Here is a 12,645-nt window from a genome sequence, read left to right as displayed (position 1 = left end):
TTGTTAGGGTTGAGAGATTTAGAGGTGCGTTGGTTAGGGTTGACCATCCTCAACCTCAAGCTCGGGTTGAGTCGGGTTATGATTGAGGGAATGCTATCTCGAGTTAGGCTAGTGGCCTCAACACCGGCTACACGAAGATGACACAACCACGATTCCGAAGGAGTGCCATGTGTACGGCAAGTTTTATATGGTAAGTAGCCATATCGGATGATCCAAACCGTCCATTTGTATGCCCTCAAAAATCATTTCATCCAAGATCGGCCTTGCAGGGGTATTTACTGAATTTCACACCTCCCCATCACTATAAGTATCTTCTTTGACCTAGGGTTTCCTTCTCCTGCGCCCATTTCAGGGTTTCACAGTTTCGTTCTTCTTCCCTTACCAAACCATACCCTCTCCAGAAATGACGACTCGATTCAAAAAAAACCGCAAGAAGAGGGGCCACGTCAGCGCCGGCCACGGAAGAGTCGGAAAACACAGAAAGCATCCCGGCGGTCGTGGTAACGCCGGAGGCATGCACCACCACCGGATCCTCTTCGACAAGTACCATCCGGGGTATTTTGGGAAAGTCGGAATGAGGTATTTCCACAAGCTCCGTAACAAATTCTACTGCCCGATCGTGAACGTCGATCGTCTATGGTCCCTCATCCCTGATGAGGCCAAGGAGAAATCGACGGCTGATAATGTCCCGATGATCGATGTGACTCAGTTTGGATACTTCAAGGTTCTCGGAAAGGGGATGTTGCCACCGTCACGACCGGTTGTCGTGAAGGCGAAGCTTGTTTCGAAGATTGCGGAGAAGAAGATTAAGGAGGCTGGTGGGGCTGTTGTTCTTACTGCGTGAGAAAATGGGTAGTTTTTTAATTTATGGGTTGTTTTTTTAGTAGTAAAAGATTAGTGGGTTTGGTTGGTTCGATTGGATAGATGATGTTGAAACTCCCTTTTGTTTTATTTTGAGTTATCTTTTTTGAATGAGTTGGGTGGGTTACGTGTTTGTTTATTTTCATTACTTAGTTAAGAAGAAAACAATGTTGGAATGTCTTTTGAGTAATTGGTTGTTTTGTATTAGCTAGATTGGTTCTTCTTCTGCTGATGTTTTGATCTGTTTTATGCATTTTATGTTTGCCTCATTGGGGGTTTCTTTCATGCAGTAGTTCGTATTTTATCTGATGGGCCGTATATTTTTTATTTTTTTTTATTTTTAGAGAATGGCCATGGAATGATATTCTTTAGCTTGACATGAGAATGATTAATATAAAATTTGATTGATGTATTCTGATAAATGGGTTATTTCTATAACATTTAGATTGGGGTTTTTCAAGGGGTTTGTCTATTTTTCTTGGCATTGCATATTTGTGTTTTGATTTCATGGGCTATTTCAATGACATTTAGATTGGGGTTGTTTGAGGGTTTTACCTCTTTTTTCTTGGCATTGCATATCTGTGATTTGATTTCATAAAACTATATGTGCAGCAGTTATTTGATTGAACATGGTTTCTAAAATATATTCACATTTATGTTGGCGATGTTGCCACTGTTATGGACGGGTGTGTTAGGGTTCCCCAAAATGTAGTCAGGCCTATGCCTTCCTTCTAAGTATTGCCCCAACCCTAGTAGCCCTTATTAGCAAGTTATTGCCCTTCTTAGTATTGAGTGAAGTTGTTTGCTGCTTGCTCTTTCCTTCGAAACCTGCTTTAGGATTTTATGGGTTAGAGACCTAGAGGTTTCCTTTGAAACAACACTATATTCACAGAAGTTCCCAATTGGCTTAGAGGACAAGAAGGGGAGGTGACCCTGCGACTGAGGAATTACTCAAGCTTCTACCAGTACCATGCTGAGTATAGTGTGGTCTCGTCACTTCGGTTAATCAATTGAGGCCTGATACATTTTCAGTGCTATGGAGCTAGCTAGACTAGTGAGCTGTTATGCTTTCTTCATAGGATGGCTGCTTCCATGCCCACCTGTTGGTTGCCATCGCTCTCAGAAATTGTAGGCTATCTTTTTTATGCTGAAGAGATATTTGTGCCGGACCGTAGAGTTGATCTTGCAGAGATATTTGTACGGGACCGTAGAGTTGATCCCTTAGACACTTTATCTATATGAATTACATGTGAAATGTGAAATTTATCTGTATGTGTAAAATTGATCTTGCATGATTGAGACATTACTTTTCTAGAGTGAAATGTAGCAAGCTCACTTCTATTAATTGTGGGTTATATTGTTTGGTATCCACCAAATTTCTGGAATCAGTTTCTGCTTATGGGTACATTTCTCTTCTTGCTGATAACATCTTAAAGCTGAACTAGAAGAGCACGGTAATCACCACCTGGGTTCCTGGAAAATCGGTCTCTAGAAACACTCAGTTTGTGGAGCATGCCTAGGAAGCTCGTTGCAAGAAAATGGAAGTGGGCATGCACTTTATATGGTAAGTCCTATCTGAAGTATGAAATTGGAGCACCTTCTCTTTCCCCAACAGGTATTCAGCTGATGGACGCAGAGTGATATTTTGGACTTTCAAAACTCTGAAACTTGGTTTGTGTTCTCACTGTCTATGGCAAGGCATATCTGAAGTATGAAATTGGAGCACCTTCTCTTTCTCATGAGCCTTCACAAGGTATACAACTGATTGACGCTGAGTGCTATTTTGGACTTTCAAAACTCAGAAACTTGGTTTGTTTCTCACTTTCACACATTCTTTGTTAATTTGGTTGAAACCTTTCGAAAGGATTTGTGGGAGGATAACACTAACTCAATGTGCTAGCTAAATTACAATAGTAAAACAAGGCGATTCAACTTGCTATCATCTTAAGCTGAAATTTTTGAGTTGTTCCTTGCACTCATAAGTTAATATGTAACTTAGGGACTCCAGTTGGTTTGTTGTTGGGCTCCGCCCAAGCTTTAAGTTTGTTAGGCTTTGAGTTTGGCAATAAATACACTGAAGCGGCTTTGTTGCCACTACTTGCTTGGTAAGGCAGATCGGGGAATGTAATTTGCTGATTGAGGGTCCCTCGGCCTGTATGGTCGAGATCACAAAATGCAGGTGGCTAGGAGTATCCATTCATCTGTATCTATTCATCTAGTTTACTATTAAATTGTCGAACCTGTCTTTTTTCATTGTGAGCCCCATGGCTCTTCAATGTTTCTCTGTAGATCCCACTTGATGTGCACGAGTCATTACCAAATAGGAAAATGCTAAAATAAAGCCACTTTTATGCCCATTCCCAAGAGAAACTTATTGGGTCCTGCATAATGGGCTCAGATCCATTGATGCTAATGCAAACCCTAAGACCATCCAAGTGCTGTTGAGAAGAACTTGATTGGATGGTCCTAGGCCCTTGTCTATCAAGCCCTGATCAATTATCGTTTATGCTATGTTTGGTTGCCAGGTTTTTTTTGTTCCTGGGAGTTTTGTGGGAGAGTAAGTTAAATTTTGGTCCCATCCCATGTTTGGTTGCCTTTTAGCACTAGGTTTATTTTAATCCCACTCTTGTAATGATTACTTGTGGGGTGAATTTTTTAATCCCACTTTTGTAATGATTGCCTTTTTATCCCATCCCAAGATAACCCCAGGAACAAAAATAAACTCAGGAACCAAAAATAAGCTCGAGAAGAATTTTTTTTCTACCTAACAGTTCAAGCAACTAAACAAAGGTTTTTTTTTTCCCACCATATCTCCCAGGGTATTTTTTTCTCCCACATAACCAAACATGGGATTTTTATTTTACCAGGATACTTCCACGACTTTTTTTTTCCCACCTATCTCCCAGGATATTTTTTTCTCCCACATAACTCCCGGGAACAAAAAAAACCTGGCAACCATACAGAGCATTAGGGTTCCATTAGGAAAAGCTAAACCACTGATTTCTGGATGATGCCATGACCATTTGGCCGCCTCATGATATATATGCCCCCTTGTAAAACCCAAAATTTGTCTTTTACCATTGGCGGCAAAGGTGAAATTTTACCAAGTTCTTAAAAATGGGGAAAGAACTATGAGAAGATGGTAATAATGGACTATGTAGAATTAAATTAGTGGACTTCATGGCTGCTGTTGGATCAAATATCAAGGGTGGTTCAAGGGCAGTGCTGCCTACAGTGGATTTCATGGCCATGAGCCATGTAATTTCTCTATTGTGAGATATAGGATGAAATTTAGATATTGCACCCTGTAGAAGCAATGATATCCCTGATTAAAAAAATCTCCACAAAATCCTAATGTGCGAGCAATTTCAATACCAAACAAACTGAAGTTTATCAATCAAGACCCTCTATCAAGCCGTTACAATTCTCGAAGTTAAAATTCAAATTTCTTAGAAATTTTCAGCAGCTCCAAAATCCTACCAAACAGGGTTTAAGCCACAACCCAAATACAGAGTTTTAACGGGTTCATTTTATGTCGAAACAAATGGAAGCTAAAAGCCTAAAACAAATGAAACCTAAGGCCCTGCTCGGCTGCTTGTTTCGGCTTTCGAGAAACCGAGTCCAAAATTGATAAGTGGACTCAAAATTTTCGAATCATACTTTGAGTCCACTCATCAATATTGGACTCACAATCGGTTCTCAAGGTCCAACACAAACAGGGCCTACGAGAAAGGACATAATGTGAAGAATCTTATATCAATTCAGAAAGAAAGACAAAACCAAACAAATCTGTAGTTATATTTTGCTATGGGAAAGGACATACTGTGAAGAATCTTATATCATATACATGACACATGCGTATGATCGTCACTGCCCATTTGGTGGGCCACCCAAAAGTTGATCTGGTGGGGCCTGTCGTGATTAGGCCACAGCCCACAGCCCAAAATTCACACTGATCATATGATCCTAACCGTCACTGTCTGCTCGCAGAAAAAAAACTTTAAATATCACAGGGACCCATATGGTACAATTATTTTAGTGACCATTTAACCATCTATTACCTGAGATTTGCTAGGGAATTTCCCGGCTGACTTTTGCATGAGAGCACAGCCACATGGGCACACTTTTCAGCAGATTTTGTCTTATGCAAAATTCCAAATCCCCTATTACCTATATAACATTTTTAAACACTTGGGTTTTGTTAGAAGAACACATTAAACTTACGCAGAAGGAATTTAGGCTTGCTCAATGAGTTGAAGTTACATTACACCAAGTGAAAAACTGTGAGATGAACTCTTCACACATGCAAGTGAAGTAGTATACATGAAATTGGATCCAAGTAGTGAACTTGCCCGAGTTCTCTGCAGCTAACAGTTCTGCACAATCAAGGAACACAAGAGTAAATGAAAAGTCTATCAATGGATAAAAAGGTACGGTAAAAAATATATATGCCGAATGCCTATCTGACTAAATTATTCAACTGAAATTAGGAAGCAGAAAATAAGGTAAATTATATGAACTGAGGCATTATGGAATTGCAAGATTCTGAATCAGGAAGAGGACTCTAAGGCCATGTTTGGCTGCAATGAAATTTTTTCCATGCAAATTGAAATATAAGCTTATCAAGTTGTGGGAGAGGGGCAACGAGGGTGGGATGGGAAGAGAATATAAGAGCGCATGGTTGAAAACAGGGTAAGAAGTGGCTGAAAATGAGGAAAGAAAAAACTCTATTTTGTGTTTCAGCCACTTGGCACCATCTCTTCATTCATGCCCTCTCAATACTCTCCCCTCTCCCTCTCTCACCACTTCATAATCTAATATTCCATGAAAAAAATTCCAGGTTGCCAAACACGGCTTAAGTAGAAGACTCATTCAACTATAAGCAGACTAGTTCCGACTTCCGACTTCCGACTTCCGACTTCCGAGAACCGCATTGCATGGAGTTACTGATTGAATATCAAGGGTTTAAGACTGCAGTGATTATTAAGATTTTCACTAATTAAAATGGGGGATGATACCTGCACTCCCTTCGTTTGATATTGGCAGCCCTATTTAAACTTCCTCGATTGGCTATTGATAGCATGTTGGGAACTGTAACAAGCATTGAAAAGAGTGTAAAATAGAGGCTTGCCAATATCAAAGCATGGAATAAAGAGAGGGCGGCCATTATCAAAACATAGGAGCCAGGAGTGTCAATATTAGCTCCCTACTAGATAGTAGATGCTGAAGCAGTGTTAATATTAGCTTCCTACTAGATAGTAGATACCGAAGCTTGCATGAAAAAGAAAAGGAAAATGAAATCGTATGCTTGTAGGAGTGTAAATTCAGTAAAAACTGAAGCTTGCCTAGTAAATGGGAAGGAAATGACGTTGAATGCTATATAGGAATGTCTATTAAAACTGGCACTCGCCTTGAAACTCAACTCAACTAAGCCTTTGTCTGAAACTAGTTGGGATTGGCACTCGCCTTGAAAAAGAAAAGAAAACGACATCAGATGCTATAGGGGTGTAGATGTCCTTTCGTCGGTCTCCTAAAGTTAACCTCGAAGAAGGAATTGAAATCAAAAGAGACTCCTGCCACATAAGGTTGGAGTTCTCCTTGTGTTCACCACCTAATAAAGCTTTGCTTGAACCAGCCCAGAGTAACAAGGAAGACTTTTAAGTGACTAGAAGGTTTGCACTCAGGATTTAACTAATTCAAAGTACAAATTTCATGATCATGATGGACATCATTTCCTTTTTATCCTGACTAGAAAAGAAAAGAACACAATAGAGGGCTTTCACACATAAAATAGTTGGAACTTTAGAGGAAAAAAAATAAAATCAGGTTGGTTGAAGACAGTCCTGGCCTTCAAGGCAAGCTAAAAATCCACCAGCAACCTTTCATCCAAAGGGCTATGGGAACCGGTATCATGTAAAAAGCAATAGAAAAGGGGTAACTAATAGCTATCAATTACTCTAACCCTAGCAACCATCAACCTCATCTCATTCTGCATAAAACCTCTTTGCAGTATTTCAAAATTTGCTGCTACTTGACAGTTCTTGCTACTCCAGCACTATTGCTTCAGAATGGTAACTTAATCATTTCTGTTTGCAATTTCTAAATCTAAACAGCCTCATTGCTTATTCTGTTTCCGAATCAGCTTTGTCAATAACTTTTTGAGCTAAGAAAATATCATTCATGCAGGTATTTTTCTTCGTAGCTATACTTGGATAAAGCCATCCCTCGTTTCATATTTATATACCTACTGTTTTCTTTGTTCACAAACAAATAACCAACCTGCAAAGAAGGCAAGCAAAACTGGGAATTGCTGAGACAATGTTTCCCTGTCATGAAGGGGAAATGATAAGTGGATTGACGAAAAGACTGGGGGCTCTGCACAAGGTTTCCCTAGGCATTCTCCTTGTCTCATTAGTCATCTTGCTTGGATGTTAATAATGATAATTTCACTTATACTGAAGGTTTGAAGTTTGAGCCTAGGTCAATAACACCATTCACAGTATTGTTAAAAAAATGGTGGTTGATGACTTCCTCTTTCTTGCTCTAACCTTCCACAAGGGAAATTGAACAATACCTTCAATGCACAGTATGCTGATTTAATAGATTCTTTTCATTCCAACGCTGACCTTTTGGGCTAGATATCTTTTATCTCTTAGCAAAGTATCAACATATGCTTTCAGGGTCTTGCTCTGGAGCTACATATCACAAGCAATGAGGTTTGTATAATTTGCTTCTTCACAATATCAGTGCACAACCTTTTCTTTTGATAGATAAATGTGTCAAGGGTGTTTTCATCTCATTTTAACACATTTCATTTCATTAGATCATAAGATTCCAACTTTCTCATAAATCCATAAATAATGCCAAGTGCTTATATATCAATAAAGAAAATTAAGACTTACATGATGATACAGACCAGTTTGGGAGGTGTTAAATGATATGTTATCCATAATTCCAAAATATATTCTAATCCTAGATAGTTGACTTGCTCCAGACAGTGATGTTCCATTCACCTCTTGACACATTTTCAATTTTAGATTGTTATACTCAGGTACACAGAAGTGACAAAACTCTTTAATTTAGGCTCATATTTGTCAGTCTCAATTTAAGTTAAACTGTGAGGACCAGAAGTATTTTCAAGGTTTTCTTGTTAATGGATTTTTTTATTGAACGGAAAATATCTGTTGTGGAATTTTCACGGCTTTATGTTGTTGTGTTACAGGTTGGTGCTTGGTACGCCATTGGCAATATGCCTAAGCGTGGGCTTGCTTTCAACAAAGGTGAAAGTTAGCAAAAGGCAAAAGATTCATTGGAAAATGAGAATTGTAACAAAGGTCAGCAGCAAGATATTACTTTTAAATGGGGTCATACTAGGGCTTCCAATCACAATTTTCCTACTATTGCAACCTCACTTTGCCTAATTGTTTCTCCAAAGAGACATGCTCACCTCTTTGACTCGGAAGAACGAGTACCTCTCTCCTCATGCTTGGGTCAGCCTCAAATTCTCTTTTGTGCTTTGACAAACAACTACAAACATGGGTATTTTGATTGTTTATTTTTAAAGCATACATCACAACAAAACTTTGTGTATGAGCTACAGCATAGTCGAATAGTTACCTAAGTTTTAATAAATGGTTTCCAAGTGATTAATTGGAACTTGTTGGAGATTTCCATGAAACTTCCAATACCTAATTTAACAAAGGAATTGACAGAATCGATGGATCAAGCACTGAAATCATTTTTCAACAATAGGAAATAAGTGGTTGTGAAACAAACAATTTGAAGATGAAATTGCTCCTAAATTAAAATTCAATCAATATCAATAAAGTACAGATAAAAAATATACTTGAATACAACTTTCACAGTATTAATACATTATTGAAATTTTTTAAAAGAAGAATTCGTCAAAAATAAAGTAGATATCACAAGAAACAGACAGAAAGCTTACTTACTGTGCCTTAAATCAATTGTGTAGAAAGCTGCCCAAGGGCTGAAAGTGTCTATTTTTTGTGGCTAAAGGCACAACGGATGGAGCAAGACTGCCTATGTCAGGAACTCTGCATGCATAATGGTGCTCTCCAATTAGCCTTCCAGGTAGACAGCGAAGATTCCTCCGGCTAGGCAGCCACTGGAATATCGATACTTTTCTTTACTGAAAGATTTTGCCCAGACGATGATAAATCCCGCTCTACGTCCTTCATGGACATGGTTAGTACAATTTGATTGGCTTCACTAGGCATGCCAGCCTTTAGAAGACAAGATCTAAAAGAGTTTACAGTAATATTATCCGGGGCACAACCAACACTTAACATTTTATGGAAAAGCCTAATGGCTTCATGCATTCTCCCTTTCATGCAATGCCCAATAATTAAAATGGTAAATGTTAATTTATCAGGAAGGCAACTCTTTTCTTCCATTTCTGCAACAATTAGGTTTGCCTCATCCACATTACCTGCCTTGCAGAACCCATCAATCACAGGATTATACATAAATGGCCGAGGAACAATGTCCGTCCATTTCAATTGTCTCAAAAGATCACGAGCCTCGTTTAACCTATTTTCCTTGCACAGAGCATTAATGACAATAGCAAAAGTATACACATTAGGGAAAATATTTCTCCTGCTCATATCCTGCCAAAGCTTCATAGCATGATCCACCTGCACACTTCGGCAGTAACCATCAATTAAGGCTGTAAAAGTTACAACATCAGGAGAACATCCCTGAGCAATCATCCTCTCATACACAGATAATGCAGAACCCATGTCACACGCCTTACCATAACCATCAATAAGCACATTGTAAGTAATCAAACTAGGTCTAATTCCAAAACCAAGCATTTCCTCGAAAACCCATGAAGCCTCTTTCATCTTACCCAACTTGCAATAGCCCGATATGACGGATGTGTATGTGATAACATCTGACAAAAAGGCTTCTTTCGACTGAATTTCTTGCAATAACGCATGCCCTCTATCCACCTCATTAGACCTACATAATCCACCTATGAGAGTATTATAAGTAATAATATCTGGAGAACAATCAAAACTCCCCATATCATTAAGAAACTCAAATGCTCGATCGACATCACCTAATCTACACAGACCTTTGATAATAATATTGAATGTGTAGGTATCAGGAGTAAAATACGAATTCAAACCCTCCCTAAAGAAGCGAACTGCCTCACCCACTTGGTTTTTCTCTACCAAGAGATTCAACAAATTATTACAAGTAAAAGAATCTGCCATACATTTGTTTTCATGACATTGCACAACCAATCCCATGGAAATCTCAAACTTACCCGCTTGCGCAGAGGAACGCACCAAAAACCCTAATATCGAACTATCTGCCGGATGCCCATCACTTCTCATTGAATCAAAAACCCCTTTTGCCTTATCAAAAAGCCCCATTTGACAAAGTGCTCTCACAAGAAAATGATAAGTACCGATAGAATGATTGAGATTCAAATCTACTCTAGTAAATTCAAAGAATTTCAAAGCTACTATCGGATTATTAAAGCGTTTAACTACCTGATGAGCGATCGAAGGGTTCAAATTATCCCGAAAAAAATCCAATCTACTTTCGAGAGATGAAGGAGAGCGTAGGAATAGAGTAGAAATTACCTTAGAGATCCAAACGTTAGGGTTAGGGTTAGGGTTAGGGTTTTGGCTTGGGATTGCCACATCTAGTGCAAGAGATCGATCGTGTAAGAGAGCGATGAAACGTTGGCGGTTGATGATGTGGAACGATCTATGGAGAAGCATTTAAGAAGAGAAAGGGTGTGGAAACCCTAAAAAGGAATACGGGGAAGAAGAGGAAGGTCATCTGTAAGGGAGTGCCGTTACCAAAATGAAGAAGGGTTGTGAAAGCATTTCGGTGAATACTGGTTCGTTGATGCCCTAGTTTTTGGTCTGGATCTTTCCTCATGGCGATTGCGTTAAGGCTGCTGAAAGCGGCATAGCAGGAAAAAAAAACCTAGAGAAACTGTTCTATATAAATTACGGAGCCCGTATTGGTTGTGGAGAAGGACGAAGCCCTACGTAAGACTGAAATATACACCCGCTTATATCTGGTTCTCCCCCAGGCCCAGGCCCAGGCCCAGCCCATAACATGTGATGTGGTCATGACTCATGACTCATGACTCGTGAGGGCCAGGCCTGAGTCGCCAGGCTCGCAAAGCCGTAATTTGTTAAAGAGCGGTGATAAATTCGCTCCCCTTGCAGTTAGCATTCACCCCTTTAGCGCTTCATAAAATCTCTCTTCATCAATGGCTGTCAAAGTAACAAACTTTTTCTACTTTTATCGAAAACACTAGATTTTATACTGTGTAAGCCGTTATGATACCGTATTTTTCAAAAACGTGCTGTACGGGCCTCATCTAAGGCAGCACAAAAAATCGGCCAAACCGATAAACCGAACCGAATCGGGCCTTTCGGTGATTTTACCGAACCAATCACATCGGTCCGGTTCACGGTTTTAGAGTTTTAATCCGAAAATTAACCGAATCGAACCCAGAAATGGAGGAAAAGACGAAATGATTTTGTGTCACTATCAAAGCTAAGGTGAGTTAAAATCATTTGCAAAGAGAAGGGAGGTGTGTCTATATCAATTCCCTGTATTCAAAAGTAAAGAATACATTCACTCCTCCTTAGACCACCCCTTGGAAGTGTAAAAAGAACAATCCTACATACTGAGAGGGCGGCGGGGGCGAATATATCATCCCCTTTATTAAGGCACTTCGCTCCGGGGGGGAGTCCAAATATAGCATCCCCTTTATTAAGGCACTCGATTAGGGTTAGAGAGGGAGGGGTCTCTTTATTTTTGTTTCAAGATGTGAGAGAGAGACGTATGTAAACCTTTCTTCTTCTTTTTTTATAGATAAACATATTTAACTACTTGATTTGGATTTGTACCGGATAAACCGTAAACCGAACCGGTCAAAATCGGTTCGGTTTGGTTTTGATCGGTTCGGTTATACCCATCCCCCGGATCGGTTTAGTTACAGTTTGGATTTTCTCCAAACCGAACATGACTGAACCACGTGCAGCCCTAGGCACATCATAGGATGATTCTGTCCATGTGATAGAAGTATAGAACACAACATAAATAAGTCGTGCCCCAAAAATCATTTCCATAGGCTGATCTTAGCCTTCCAATCTGTAGAGGTTTCCATTATATGCAGTTCCTCTTTAGATCGGAGGGTTGGGATCATCCTATAGAAATAATTTTTTGGGCACAACCTATTTATGTTGTGGCCCATCAGATGGACAGTTTGGATCATCCTATAGTGTGGTCCGTACAGTACTCACATCATATAAAAACTCCGAAAACACATCCCTTTAAGACAATTTCTTGCAAATGCCCACCTAAGTTCCATTGGCATCATCAAGGATGATTCTAACCATTCAATTTATGACCCCCATTTTTGGGCGGCAAGGTAACACAAATCCCAATAAATTGAAGGGTCTGGGCTCATCCTATGACCCACAATTTTTTTGGAGTATAGCCTGTCTATTGGTGGGGCCCAAGAATGAGTGGTTTAGATAATCAAGTCATGTGGACCATGCTTATCCATCTACATAAAAAAAATCAAATTAGATTATTAGGATTACCTAGCAAGGGAATTTTTTTGGAGCACGACCCATTCACAGTAGCGACTACCCACTGTATTAGAGAGAGAGAGAGAGAGAGAGAGAGAGAGAGATGCCCCATTTTTGTAACAACGCATTGGACCATCTCACCAAAGTATTTTTGTAACTAACCATTGGACCATCTCACCAAAGACCAAAG

At 39.5% G+C, this 12,645-nt stretch overlaps 1 protein-coding gene and 1 pseudogene across 4 annotated transcripts; one reads left to right on the top strand and one right to left on the bottom strand.

The window, feature by feature from the left end:
- The first annotated feature begins 323 nt into the window (after positions 1-323).
- On the top strand, positions 324-1,072 carry LOC143877929 (large ribosomal subunit protein uL15x pseudogene; annotated as a pseudogene).
- Positions 1,073-5,081: 4,009 nt separating this feature from the next.
- LOC143877928 (uncharacterized) lies at positions 5,082-10,854 on the bottom strand. 4 transcript variants are annotated; one of them, XM_077380254.1, is made up of 3 exons: positions 8,810-10,854; positions 5,880-5,952; positions 5,082-5,237 (listed from the first exon to the last, which is right to left on the bottom strand). In XM_077380254.1, the coding sequence occupies exon 1, from the start codon at positions 10,617-10,619 to the stop codon at positions 8,979-8,981; it is 1,641 nt and encodes a 546-aa protein (XP_077236369.1). In that variant the 5' UTR covers positions 10,620-10,854; the 3' UTR covers positions 5,082-5,237; positions 5,880-5,952; positions 8,810-8,978. The 4 variants fall into 4 exon arrangements, with proteins under 4 accessions (XP_077236369.1, XP_077236367.1, XP_077236371.1 ...); XM_077380252.1 differs by having other exon boundaries at positions 8,814-10,854; XM_077380256.1 differs by lacking the exon at positions 5,880-5,952.
- Between the last annotated feature and the right edge of the window lie 1,791 nt (positions 10,855-12,645).

The sequence above is a fragment of the Tasmannia lanceolata genome, unplaced genomic scaffold (assembly GCF_043159265.1).
Source record: "Tasmannia lanceolata isolate RefF3 unplaced genomic scaffold, GAP_Taslan_0.1 ptg000005l, whole genome shotgun sequence".
In the NCBI taxonomy this organism is placed as follows: Eukaryota; Viridiplantae; Streptophyta; class Magnoliopsida; order Canellales; family Winteraceae; genus Tasmannia; species Tasmannia lanceolata.
This window is presented reverse-complemented; position numbering and strand designations above follow the sequence as displayed.

Bases quoted from the DNA above. Each gene is read 5' to 3' on its own strand.
- LOC143877928 (XM_077380254.1), bottom strand. From the start codon at position 10,619: ATGCTTCTCCATAGATCGTTCCACATCATCAACCGCCAACGTTTCATC.